The following is a 12,671-nucleotide window of genomic DNA, read 5'->3' as shown; positions in this document are numbered from 1 at the left end:
GGTCAAGCTCTTCCAGGGATTTTAAACTCCAATATGAACAGAACGACAACCCGCGTGTTTTGTTTCAGAGACGGACTCGTCAGCCGAAGACAAACCTGTTTGTCGTGGCGGTTGATGGTGGGGGGGAACCTGTTGACGGCTCCTCAAGAGTCAGTGACAAATTCATCCCCACACACACAGCGGCTATTAGATATGAACCTTCAACACAGTAGATCATCGTGGCAACAGTGGCTGTCACCCCACAGCCTCTCCATGTCTATTTATATCTGACTCTGGACACTAAATGTCCTCTCAGGTCAGCTCCACTGGACACGTCCAGCAATGTCCCACAGCAGACAGTGGAAAAAAGAAAAAAGAAAGGACTAAACGTTTTTTGTCATTGTTAAAATATGTATTTTATTAAATCGTTGGCTTTGGTAGAAGATAGAGATTGTTTACATGTATATTTAACAGCCAAAATTTAACTAGTCTGTACTGTTTTTTTTAAAGGTTTTATATAACACCGAACATCAGAAGATAAATATTCATTCGGAGTAAGCAAGATAGCGTCTCATGGCTGCGTTAAATACACTTGCGAGAAAAATACATTTTTTTTTATTGATCTCCGGAATTTTTAAAGTCATAAAGGCGACTCCATGCTGCCTGTTCAGTCAGTTCAACTGGATCAGTTCAACCTGAGAATGAAGTTGTCTAAAGTTTAAAAAAATGAGTGTGCATTCAGTTAAGAAGTGAACAAAAGCAACGTAAAAATAAATTGATGAGTAAAATGTTACAATCAAGGCACAATGTGGCAAAACAAGCATAAAATACAGCAATTAAACATAAATACACGTGAAAACCACTGCATATTACAAAGCATTGTTAGATTTTTTTCTTTTAGCCTGTAAGAAAATTCTGAAAAAAAAACCAAAAAGAAAATCACAACCAGTTTTAGCTTCCAGAATTTTCTAGACTTGAAATATTGAATAAATTCCAAAAATAGATACTTTCATGCAGTTATTAACCAATAAGAACGTATAACAACAAATCAAACACTTTCTTTCAACAATGTAAAGCGTTGCATGGATGACTCGTCTTAGTGAAATTGTCAAGTGCAAAAAAAAAAAAAAACTTGACAATTTCATGTTTTTTGAACAAATGACTTCAAGTAGAATTACAGTGGATCTAAATGTTCAGCAGCAGACATGTTGATTGAGCCCTCTGGTTTCTACTCTTTGGATTCACAGCTGGGTAAAATTTAAGCTCTGACACACACATGCAAACACACAGACGTGCACACACACACATTTTCAAGTTAAGTGGAAATATGAATTACATTCTTAAGTATGTGACTCCAATACGAGGTGAAACCTGCATATTTAGAGGAAGAATAAAATATCACTTAGTTTATTAATGTCTTTTTTTCTTTTCACAAATAAAAATCTGAAATGTGTGGCATGCATTTCTATTCAGTCCGATTAACACTGACTCCTAAAAATAGAATTCCAGCGCAATTCTCTTATGAAGCCCTTTTATAAAGCCCTGCTATACAAATGATTGTATAGCAGTAAACAAAACGCCACCTGCTTGGTCAACTTGAAGAACTCAGACTGAAGTTTGGAGGAATTGGGTTTTAATCCCTACAGAGGAGCTCCGGAGTCTTCCAGAACCGATTCGGAGGTGACAGAAAGCGGAGGAACTCGGTTCACCAGCTTGTCATGGATGATCGCACTCGTCGTAACTTCCCGTTTCCAAACTCTGTGGATCACTTCAGCTGTTCCTGTTCCGCCCAGTCTTGCCATCCACCGGGATAATGCTGAACACTGCAATGAAAGGAGAAAAAAAAAAAACATCAAGTCTTTCTAAATGTTCGCTACTGATAAAAAATATGTTTTTCAGTAACAAAAAAAAAATAAATACAATTCTTGTTTTTGAAGGGCAATTTTATTACTTCGGTGTCCATTTTAATTAGTTTTATTTATTTAGTTCGGACATTTAAAATGTCTTCCAGTTCCAGTGTTAAATGTTTGTTAGAAATGAAGGTCTGTTGATCTTTGAGAGGGTGTATTTGCATAATGTTTACCATAGCCATTGTATTACTTGAAAATGTACTCAAAACAACAACACTCTCATTTATCGCTATAATTACTGGGACAAAATTTGTTATTGTGACAAGCCACACAACTACTTTACTTTAACGCCATTTTCTCTACTATTTCTCCTAGTGAGAAGAGCAAAATAAAAATGGTGCTTGTGTTGCTTATTATAATTCTGATATGAGAATTAGATAAAAATCCCGTGACGCTTTGATCAAGTACATTTTTTGTTCCTTTATTTTCAGTGTGAAATTATTCTATAATAAAATAAACTTAAGGTTTCTTCCTGTTACTAACTGTTGTGGCTCCATTTTTGTTGCTCTACTTTGACGTGCAACAGGCGTGTGGCGTCTTTCCACAGAACGCCACATAATAAAGCTTTGTGCAACAATAGGGGATAAACTGTGAAACTGCAATAAAACAGTCTGACATGACACTGCAAAAAAAAAAAAAGATTAATGTCAGGGAGGACTGGAGTACCACTGGATACCATTTTCAGACTTTTATTTCTAAACCAAATTTAAAATCACGTTTTCTTTAAATATGCAACTATTTTCCGCAAGTTTGTAGTTGTGACATGGGTTCAAAAAAGTTGAATGGGAATGAATTGTTTTTGTTGGTTTTTTCGCATTGCACTTTAAATTTGGAGGTTTCAAAACAATCACTTACTCTGTGAATCCCAGCGAAGCGGCTGTGTCGAGGGCAGTCTTGCTTCTGACTCCGGCCAGACACACGAACACAACGTTATCCGTCTGCCTGGGCTTTTCACCGTCATACTTTTCTTTGAACTCCTCCGGAGCGAGCTGGAGGGCAGTGTTCACCTGTCCCACTGGGCAATGAAGGCAGCGCGAAGAGGTCAAGAGGGGGTGAGGGGGAAAACGCGCACAATTGTGAAGCGAGCTCCTTTTATTCGCTTTAAGTGTTTTCAGGCTTTAAACCATGAACGTCATATAATGACGATTCAATTGGCTTTTTCTAACTCACGCGGGACGTTGACAGATCCGGGGATGAAGCCGTACTCTCGGAGCTCCCAGGGTTCCCGGACATCCACGACCACAGTTCTGCCGTCAGCCAGGAGCTGCTTGAGCTGCGCGTAACTCACATCCGTGTTCCGTCCTTGAGAGCTGAATTTGCGGAGCTGGAACTCTGTTTCTGAAAGCCAAACAAACACACAGGCGGAGGGGGGACGTAAAGGTTGTACATGGGCCTCGTCACAAAAAAAGGGGTCGTGTAATGTTAAACTCACTTTCGCTGCCTCGGTAAGTGTCGACATAGCAGGACACAGATACCCGTCCCACAGGTGAAGAACACCCGTGAGGAACGGGGAGCCTCGAGAGAACGCTGGTCAACCTCCAGCATCTTCTAAGCGCCATAATACCCGGTGTGTGGACAGAAAACCACGTTACCGCACGATGACGCCAGAATGACTCTTCTGCGCTTGCGCAGTAGTGCAGATCATTTAAAGGACAAACTTATGTGAACAATATCACCTATGACCATTTAGTAATTCATTTATTTGTTTATTTATAAGCACACGTTTAAGGTAAACCCCCATTCAGAGTTTTAGAAAGAACATTTTTAATTCTAAAGGAAACGTTTTCCACTTTATGCGAACGCAGCATTTGATCAAGCTGCGCTGCCGTCGTTACGTCACATGTTGACTTCTGCGGCTAAAGTTGGAGCTACCGATAGCTTAGCAACATCTTCTGGCGAAAGTGAAACCGACAGAGGGGGGAACACCCAGTCTGCGGCTTGTTCACTCGTCGCTAGCGTAAACATTTGGGATGTCGTAAAGTAAAAGTACTGTTTCTGTGTGAAAGTTCCGTGTTAGTTGCTGCATTTGTTGCGACATGCTAATGCAGCTAGCTGGTTAGCTATCCAGGAAGAGTTGAGACATCACTGTTGGCTTCAGCCAACACAGATAGCAAAGGAGCGAGCTGAGAGAGGTAAGTTTAAACTGCTTTCTTCGCGTCATGAAAGGAGGGGTTGTGTTTGAGGTGTAGGTTGTACATGTTAACTGTGGGAAGTATTTAATGCATAAATCCGGACTGTCCACGCTGTGTAGGCCTCTTATCTGTGTTCTTGCCCATTGTAGAGTAGGTATTAACTCTCTTTGTTCGCCCATCCCTTTTTTTACACTAATACATTAATTTCTTGTTCAGATAGGATGATTAGATTTGACGTAAATGTGTAACAACTCAAAATATTGCGAGCGATCAATGATTTAAGGAAAGATCTCTTGGATTCTTGTGGCAACATAATAATATGGTTGAATAGAAATAGTATGGTTTCATTTAGCAGAAAAAACAATGAAGGTTTTTGCTGTATTAAATCATTCATCTGAATTAACGCCACATGAAGCTGTCTCAACACATTTAGACAACCTTTCCCTTGATCCCAGGGTTTGGGAGAGCCTGGAACGTTTTGATCGGTACACAAAACATATTGTGGAAAGCACTTATACATTCAGTGTATTTCCTCCTGCATCAATAGTATCAAATTATCCATTACTTGTTTAGCTGTCTGTCATCCATCTATCCGTCTCTCCCAATCAGTTTGCCCAACATCCATATCTGTCTGTCTATCCACTCGTTCAACTATGTGTTGAATAAACAATGAGCTTTTATTAATTTTGTCCCAGTATCAGATAATAATTTTGCTTTCACGCTGCAGTTTTCTCTTTGACTTGTTTTTGGAGGCAGAGAAAGTGTGAGCTAAGACTAAATTATCTGTGTTTTACCCATGAAACAGCCTCATGCAGGAATCATAGTCAGGAGGATAACTTGTCAAAGCAACGATTCTCTGTTTTTCAAATAAGAAAATGGGTTATGTCGCACTTTCATAATTTTCTCTCCCCAATTTCTTATCGATGTGTTGTCAGGTTTATCTGTGGACTTTTGATTCTCTTGATAGTGGAGCTTGTTGATGAATAACAAATGAAAGAACACACATCCAGACAATTCTCCAAAATTCACAAATTCTTAGAGAGTTCACAAGAAATAGATAAATTCCAGAGAAGTGACAAAAACCCGGAGCTCCTTCTCTGACTTTTAAGATCCTCAATGAATGTGTTAAATATTAAAGTTTTGTTGAGAAATCTTTGCTATTTTTAGCAACAAAAAAAAACCCAACAAGCAAAAAAACCACAATGAGGTCATTTTTCTATCCTCACTTTCAGAGCTCCAGATGCGGCTAAAGGATCCCTTTTCTTTGAAAGCCGCCGACATGACAAAGCGGACTAATAAACCGCGGAAACCTCGAGATGAGGAGTCATCAGATGAAGTCAGCGGTAAGTGTAAAGCTTAAAAGCCTTGGCGTGCCATTAATGATCAGGCTTGGTTCTAAATACTCAAGGTTCACGTTAAATAGATGGAAGTACTGCCTTGTTCAACCAGGGCAAGCGTTTAGTTGCTAACAAAATATTAACGTTTTCTGAACAGACAGTTAAACGGACATAAATCTGAAATGTTAGTTTTCTTTTGCTGTTGCTCAACTTTTGCAACTGCTATTGCTTCCTATGTTTTATTTGGAGCTAAAACGATTAATTGGATCAACAGTGATTAATCGATTATTGAAATAACCACCAACTAATTTAGTAATTGATTAATTGTTAACTGGAGTGCTCAGCTTCAAAAAGAACGGCAACTCACATCAGTGATTGAGCCAAAACTGTACAAAAAGAATATACATTTTGAATTTAAAATGAAAAATGTCTTCTTTGTTTATAACTATATTTTACTAAGTGGCGAATTTTAGTTCTGTAAATTATTCAATAATGAATAGAATAATTGCTTTACTAAAACAGTTGTTAGTTGCAGCTCTAATTTTATCTAACTTTATTTTAGGTTAGGTTATTTTAGGCGAAAGATTTTTTTTCCCCAACTCTATAAAGTGAATAAACATAGCTTTAATTTGCATTTAGACTTACATTCACAGCTGGTTTTAGAGCTTTCTTTTCTTTTCTGTTGACTTATTTTGAAACCCAATTTGATTTTGGCTAAAACCTTGACTCTAGCAAATGTGTTTATAAAAGTTTTTAAAGGCCAGGATTGACATTGTCACTCCCATTTTGTTACTATTCTAAAATGTTGTTTTTCAGCTTCAGGCGGTTATTTGCTAAAACCATTCATTGAGTATTATTTCAAGCTTTTAAGAGCACTCTGATCTGTTGTCTTTGTAAATTTGATCACTATTTTAAAACCAAAGACCCTGAATGAGTGGTCCCCCTTTAAAAGACCACATGCAGAAAATCTTTCATCGATTGAATGTTTGTTTGTCGGCCAGGATTGACATGCCAACATGTTAACAAAGCAGTGGACCTGAACTCGGTGAAGAAGTCGGTCCTGTCGAGCGTGTGGTCGGTCTGCTCCGAGTGTCTGAGGGAGAGGACGATGATGGACGGCGAGCCGGCAGCGTCCCACGACATCCTGGTCTGCCTCAAGTGTGGTTTTCAGGTCAGATTTACAGAAAACATTTTAAGAACGTGATCAAATTCAGCTCAATTTTATCCTGCAGTATGTTTGAATTTGGCCATTTATTTACTGTTTTTTTTAATAAAAAAAAAAGCACATTTTTATTAAGGCTTTGGCGAACAGTTATTTCAGTCATTGATTAATCTATCGATTTTTTTGACCATTAATCAAATTAATCTGATTTTTTTTAAAAATTGATACATTTAGCAGATTTTTCATATTACCACCTAAACAATATTAGAAATACAGTATATTAAAGTATACAACTAAACAAATTATTCAAGCCCTTAAAATCAGAAAATGAAAATGTTCTTGCCTAAAATGCTATAGAGTGTATATGTGTTTTGTACAGCTTTGACTTGATCACGTCTCTTGCTGTGTTCATTCAGTAAAGCTTTTGATGTGTGTACTCCGTTAACGATTATTTCATTGTTAAATTAGTTGACCATTACTTCATTGATCGAGTAATCATGATTGTGATTAATCAGTTAATCACAATCACAGCCCTATTTTGTATAGCCTCTTGTATCAAACTAACTACACTTAATTGTGATCAAATTTGCAATCAAGGAAGCAATTTTTTATTTTTATTTTTTGTCTTCCTTTGCTTTCTGAAATAATTCAGACTGGCGTGTACAGATTGTGTTTTTCTGTTTCTAAAAACTTGAGAAAATGAACGAGAAGCATCACATTGAAAGAAAAGCTAAAAAGTTAACATGATTTCACTCAAAGAAGAAAACACATTTGCAAAAACCCAGCAAACATGTAGAAGAAGCTACTCTGGTCAGATGCCACCAACATGGCAACTTTTATTCTTGTATTCAAACTGAACATAAGCCTGAAAACGAACACTGTATAGCACCCCTATGCAGGAATGCAAATATAAGTGCATGGTCTGCTTTTCAGCTTTTTATTTGTGAAAAATAATAATAATAAAAAAAAACATATCTCTTTCTTCCATTTCCCAAATCTGTGTTGCATTTTTGTTGGCCTTTCATGTTAAATTCCTGTGATATACATAGTAGTTTGAGGCAACAAAATGCAAAAACACGTCAGATTTTTGTTCAATCAAAAGACTGATATTTTAAACATAAGCTGTCTCAACGAACTGTCTTACAGGGCTGTAACCAATCAGGAATCCAGCATGCCGTCAAGCATCACCAGACTTTTCATCCAGAGTCGCACTGTATCACCATCAGTCTGAACACATGGAAGGCCTGGTGAGAATCCCTGCAGGTTAAAAAATGTAAAGCTGCACAACCAGAGGGCTGATTTATAACAAGTGTGTTTGACTTGTATAGAAACTAAACAAATTTGGCATTTTTCTAAGTGAAAATTCACATTTTTGACTCAGACAATGTCAAAAACGTGACATTTTTTAAACAATTTTCTTCCACTCATACAAAATTAGTCTTGTTAAAATGACCAGCGCATCTGTTTTTGTTTTTGCTTAACTGTGTATTTTTTGTCATATTCTTAATGAAATATGTTTAAAAATTTTCAACAGGTGCTTTGAATGTAACGAAGAGCTTTCTACACACTGCAACAAGAAGGCTTTGGCTCAGACTCTGGACTTTTTGCAGAAACATTCCATCAAGGCGACATCAGGTAATACGGTACAATACAGTTTTCTTCACAAAGCACTTTAAAACAACACAATTGGTGCAGCACGCCAAAGCAAATAAAACAGACGCGTCTGAAAGCTGGAACATCCCTGAAGTTTACTGATGCGGGTGTTTGTCATTTGATGGTCATCATAACACTGCATACCTGCATGATTGTTTTAAAGTGTTATGTTATTAAGTTTGATCAACTTCAGTAGGAAAGAAAACTCAGTTTTAAACCAATTGTTGCAGTAGTTGGCTCGCCATACAGCGGCTCCCTCTTGTGGCAGGAGCTTTCTCCTCCTCTTATCAGTCACAAAATAAGAAAACTGAGGTAAAAACCCGTTCATATTTCATTCTTCATCCTGAAGAGTTATGATTTTCTGTATGTTAAAGGGAACAGCAGATACTGACAGACTGGTAGATGCACTAAACATTCGGGCTAAGCTGTCCTTTTCACCTCATTCAGACCACCTGAGTCCTCCTCGCTCAGTCAGCCGTATAACTCCTGATAATCTCATGTATTCACACACACAGACACACACACCTTCTGTTGCTGGCTCCTGGTGCCCCCCACTGTGTTGTGTTGGCATGCAGGAAGCTCCACTAACAGACTGAATCTGATCAGGGTGGTGGGCAGCATCAGCACTTTTTGGTCTCAGCTTAGCCCACTGCCCGGTGCCTTGTTGCCAGCGGTCAAGCAGCCAGTTGCCCAGGCCCAGTAAAGCTGGTCCCTCATGTCTGCCATTGCAGGATTTATCTGCCCTCCTCTTACTCCCCATCCTACTCGCCCACCCCCCACCTTGCAGATCGCATGACTGCACATATTAAAGGAATTAAGCGCTCGAGCGACGCTTCCCGCCTGCGTTCCCTGAAGAACGCAAGCAGCTGCGTGGGGGTCCAGCTCCCGCGCCGTCATCCTTTGTCTCCCCGTCGCTATCTGTAGCCGTCCTTCCCGCGGAGCCGCTGTGCGTCTCACCACCTCTGGGCCTGTGCGCCGCACTAGTGGGAGCCAGGGTCCTCAACAAGTCAGAGCGACTGGATTTCAACAGCTGGAGCGCTCCAACTCTCAGCGGAGACGTGCTGACGCACAGAAAGGGCTGACGGAGGATGTTGAACCTTGAAAATATCAACTACCACATGAAAATATCGACTTTACAAATGTCCTGCAAGTCCTGCTGAAAAAAATTTGTTGCTCTCTTATTGGAGATTTATTCTTTTATGCATGTCTGTATTTTGAGGTTGTTTTTTTTTTTTTGATGGAGGAAAACTAAGTCCTCTTTCATAAACCTTTATATTTACCGTTACCTCCTTGTTTTCAGCACTTTTGCGCTCTTTTTAAAATAAAATTTATCGCCACAAAATGCATGTGTATGATAGTGTATATTGTTTTATATTTTAGAACAAATAAAAATGTTTTTACATATCCAGCAAAAACCCAAAATCTTCCCAAGTAGTTTTTGTTTAGTTTCTAGTGCAAATATATGAATACACTTGAAATAAGACAAAACTAACTTGCAAGTACAAGTTCGATAACAAACTTATACTTTGTCATCAATAACTGCTTAATATTGATGACAAAGCACAAGTTTCACTGGCAAATGGTTTCACTTATAACATGGGCAAAATATCTTGTTATAAGTTAAATAATCTGACAATGGAACTAGTATTTTTTTGTAAATCGATTTTAAGGAATTATTATATGCACACTGTTTTTTTGTTTGTCTTTTTACTTTTTGTGTCATCGGGCCATAAAAAACCAGATTGTGGAGGTGGACTAGCTGAAGAGAAATATCCTTGTTGATGTTTGAGCGCAACAGAAACACTGCTGGCGAATCACACAGCGCTTCACAGGCGTGTCAGCCTGGCCAGAGGCGCCGCACCAGAGTTCCCGTCAATTCGCACCTCACCAAACAAACTGGGCTTTTCAGACAAACAAACTGCAGTTTGATTGAAGCAGTCTAACCTGGCTGGTGTGAACGCACCTTCAGTCTTTTTTAGATGCATGGTTCCTGCTGGTTTGCAAACATTTTGTTTCTTGCAGCAATGCGCAGCGTCAGCATCTACCAAAATGACACTTTTTGTAGACTGCTTGATTCGCTCCAAAGAAGTGGAGGGAAATGCGTATAATTAGCTTTTTTTTTTTTTTTTTTTGCAACATTTTAAAAGTTCACTCAAATTTCGCATGACAGTGCAAAATTTGAATTACGGTATTGTTTTCTAAAAGCATTACTGCAGCATACCGCTTCTTACTAATCCACTATGACACCTGACAGAAATATCTTAAATTCAGAAGACTTGAGGGAAATGTGTTCATAAAAATCTATTGTTGGGGGTGTTTCCTCATAAACCAGAACAAACCCGGTCTCTGGTGGAGCCATATTGTGTGGCACCAGGTTTGCTGTTGACCCCCTGAAGTGGAAAGCGACCTCTTACACCTTTTCTTCTACATCTTCCTCTTTTAACTGACCTTTCACCCTTTCCCTGCCTCCCAGTTCTCCCACACCGGTCTGGAGCTGGGTACAGAGGCGGCTCCCTCATTGTCGCAGCAAAGTAGATATTTGTTGCCTGGTAAGCAGCTTGTGCAAATGCATTTGATTGTGAAGGCCAGGTTTTTCTGAAGAAGCCACTGTTACGTTCTGCTTTTTAAAAAATGTTTTCCTATAGACCTCAAGCACAAAAGGAGCCACAGCTCCGATTTTTTTTTCCTGCTTTTTCTTCTTTTATTTCAAAATCCATAATAATTTTGTACAACAACAGCTCTGGGAAGAAAGACAGTCGATTAACTGTGCTCTCTCACCATCAAGGCCTTCAGCTCAAGTACCAGAGTCCCAGTAGAAATCGAATTGACCTCAGGGAGCCGGGCTCCGGCGTTGTAACACAGCTGGGGAGGCTTTGTTGAGTAAATTAAAATGTCGGTGCTGGAAGGACAGCGCTGCTTGTTTCGCATTGAAATCCCACAATCCCGCTTCTGTTTTCAAGCTGTTACCTTTCTTCCTCAGATTGTGCTGCATCGATATGCGCGCTATTATGCTCTTTGTTTGTTCTTATGTTTTCTGCTTTTACATCATCCTGCAAAACTGGCAACATAATCGGATTATGATTCGGTTTTGATGTTTCACCGACAACGTCTGGGTGTGGAAAAAGTCTCATAATGAGTTTTTGGAATGAAAACTTGATTGTTTCTTCTGATATTAAAGTCAAAGCTAATCAGAAGCGGGCTTATTGTGCGAGAACCTAGAACGTCTTTTTCCAGTGTACACTGGTATTTTTTTTTATCACGTTTCCTCTCTTCAGTTACATCATTTCAGAAACTAAAACTTTCACACAAATAGACATTCTGTAATTGACGGGTACAGCAAGATCCTGCTGTAATTACGCATCAGTTTTCACCTGCAGCAGAGGTGTTAAAACGGAGCCCCGTGGACCACTTGTAGCCTTCATAATGGCCCAGATCTGCGTTTCAAGAATGCTACAGATGTGGTTTACACAGACTGCCGTCACTGTTCACTCAAAATCAAACCTGGTCACACACATTCTTTAAACATTGTTGGTGAGAATAAACCAAAACCCATTTCAGAGTAAGAAAATGGAAAAGTTCCAGAAATCAAAACAAGGAATAATCTTTATGTTTCAGATCTATTACACATTGATCCCCATATTGTAAGAACAAGGTAGGGAGCTTCGCCCCCAAGATGTGCGGCCAAGTATAACATTTCTGAAACGGCAACAAAAATGGAAAAGTGGCTTTTCCGCTTTTAAAATGGTCTTAGGGGTAATAGAAACCTCTTCTACTACAAAATATGACTGGTAATGGTTAATCAATTAAAAGGATTTTCTAGCAAATGTTGCCAAGTTAATTATCATTTTCGGTGGCTCTACGTTTATGATACTTTTTAAAGCGGTCAGTCAAAACGACGGACAACACTTAAGTTAGCATCACTTTGGTTTAAATAAATTTTTTTAAACTAAACATCGACGAAACTTTGAATATAATTCAATCATCTGTAGCCATTTTAGTTCTTATTTAATTTTATTTTTTTTATTTATTCTAAATTTAATTGACTAAAAAAATGAAGTCATAACTTGCTTAGTGTTACTTAAGGAACCTGAAGCCTCCCGCGCTTTCCTGTCTTCCTGATGTCAACATTAATGCGAGAGCATCTTAAACCTCCAACCTGGACACCACACCATCAGACTTATTGGTTATTTTTAAATCTTGTGCCGCTTTTCTGCATTTTCTTTCTATCTTCACTCATTTTAATTAAATTCAGCAACAATAATGTAAATGATTTTGTTGTCAGAGTTGTTTAATTTTGCGTTTTGATACAGTTCCTGTCTTTGATTTATTTAGGGCATGAAAAAGATCTTTAATGAAAGTTGATGTGCTAAATAAAAACTGGTCCATCCCTAATTAGAAAAATTAGGGATGGACCATTGTTTTCAGTCATTGTTTCAGGCCAATTGCTAGAGAATTTTTGTTCATGTTGCTGGTATTTATTCCAAAAACCTTAATGTCA

The 12,671-nt window shown here is 38.6% G+C and overlaps 2 protein-coding genes across 6 annotated transcripts in view; one reads left to right on the top strand and one right to left on the bottom strand.

Annotated features, from left to right (window-relative positions):
• Positions 1-389: 389 nt before the first annotated feature.
• tstd3 (thiosulfate sulfurtransferase like domain containing 3) lies at positions 390-3,480 on the bottom strand. The gene is made up of 4 exons (XM_055042087.1): positions 3,322-3,480; positions 3,060-3,227; positions 2,745-2,904; positions 390-1,802 (listed from the first exon to the last, which is right to left on the bottom strand). The coding sequence occupies exons 1-4, from the start codon at positions 3,446-3,448 to the stop codon at positions 1,745-1,747; spliced, it is 513 nt and encodes a 170-aa protein (XP_054898062.1). The 5' UTR covers positions 3,449-3,480; the 3' UTR covers positions 390-1,744.
• A 262-nt stretch (positions 3,481-3,742) lies between these two features.
• Positions 3,743-12,671, top strand: part of usp45 (ubiquitin specific peptidase 45) — a 36,873-nt gene continuing 27,944 nt past the window's right edge. For all 5 annotated transcript variants that reach the window (XR_008606727.1, XM_055042144.1, XM_055042143.1 and 2 more), the window contains exons 1-5: positions 3,743-4,021; positions 5,254-5,364; positions 6,360-6,529; positions 7,667-7,767; positions 8,055-8,155. Coding sequence is in view for 4 of the 5 variants with exons in the window: in XM_055042144.1 (XP_054898119.1) it covers positions 5,262-5,364; positions 6,360-6,529; positions 7,667-7,767; positions 8,055-8,155 (475 nt within the window). In the remaining variant the exon portion in view is untranslated. The remainder of the gene's footprint in view (positions 4,022-5,253; positions 5,365-6,359; positions 6,530-7,666; positions 7,768-8,054; positions 8,156-12,671) is intronic.

The sequence above is a fragment of the Poeciliopsis prolifica genome, unplaced genomic scaffold, assembly GCF_027474105.1.
Source record: "Poeciliopsis prolifica strain line A6 unplaced genomic scaffold, Auburn_PproV2 SCAFFOLD017, whole genome shotgun sequence".
NCBI classification, from domain to species: domain Eukaryota; kingdom Metazoa; phylum Chordata; class Actinopteri; order Cyprinodontiformes; family Poeciliidae; genus Poeciliopsis; species Poeciliopsis prolifica.
Note: the sequence above shows the minus strand (reverse complement) of the source record. Positions and strands in the feature narration are given on the sequence as shown.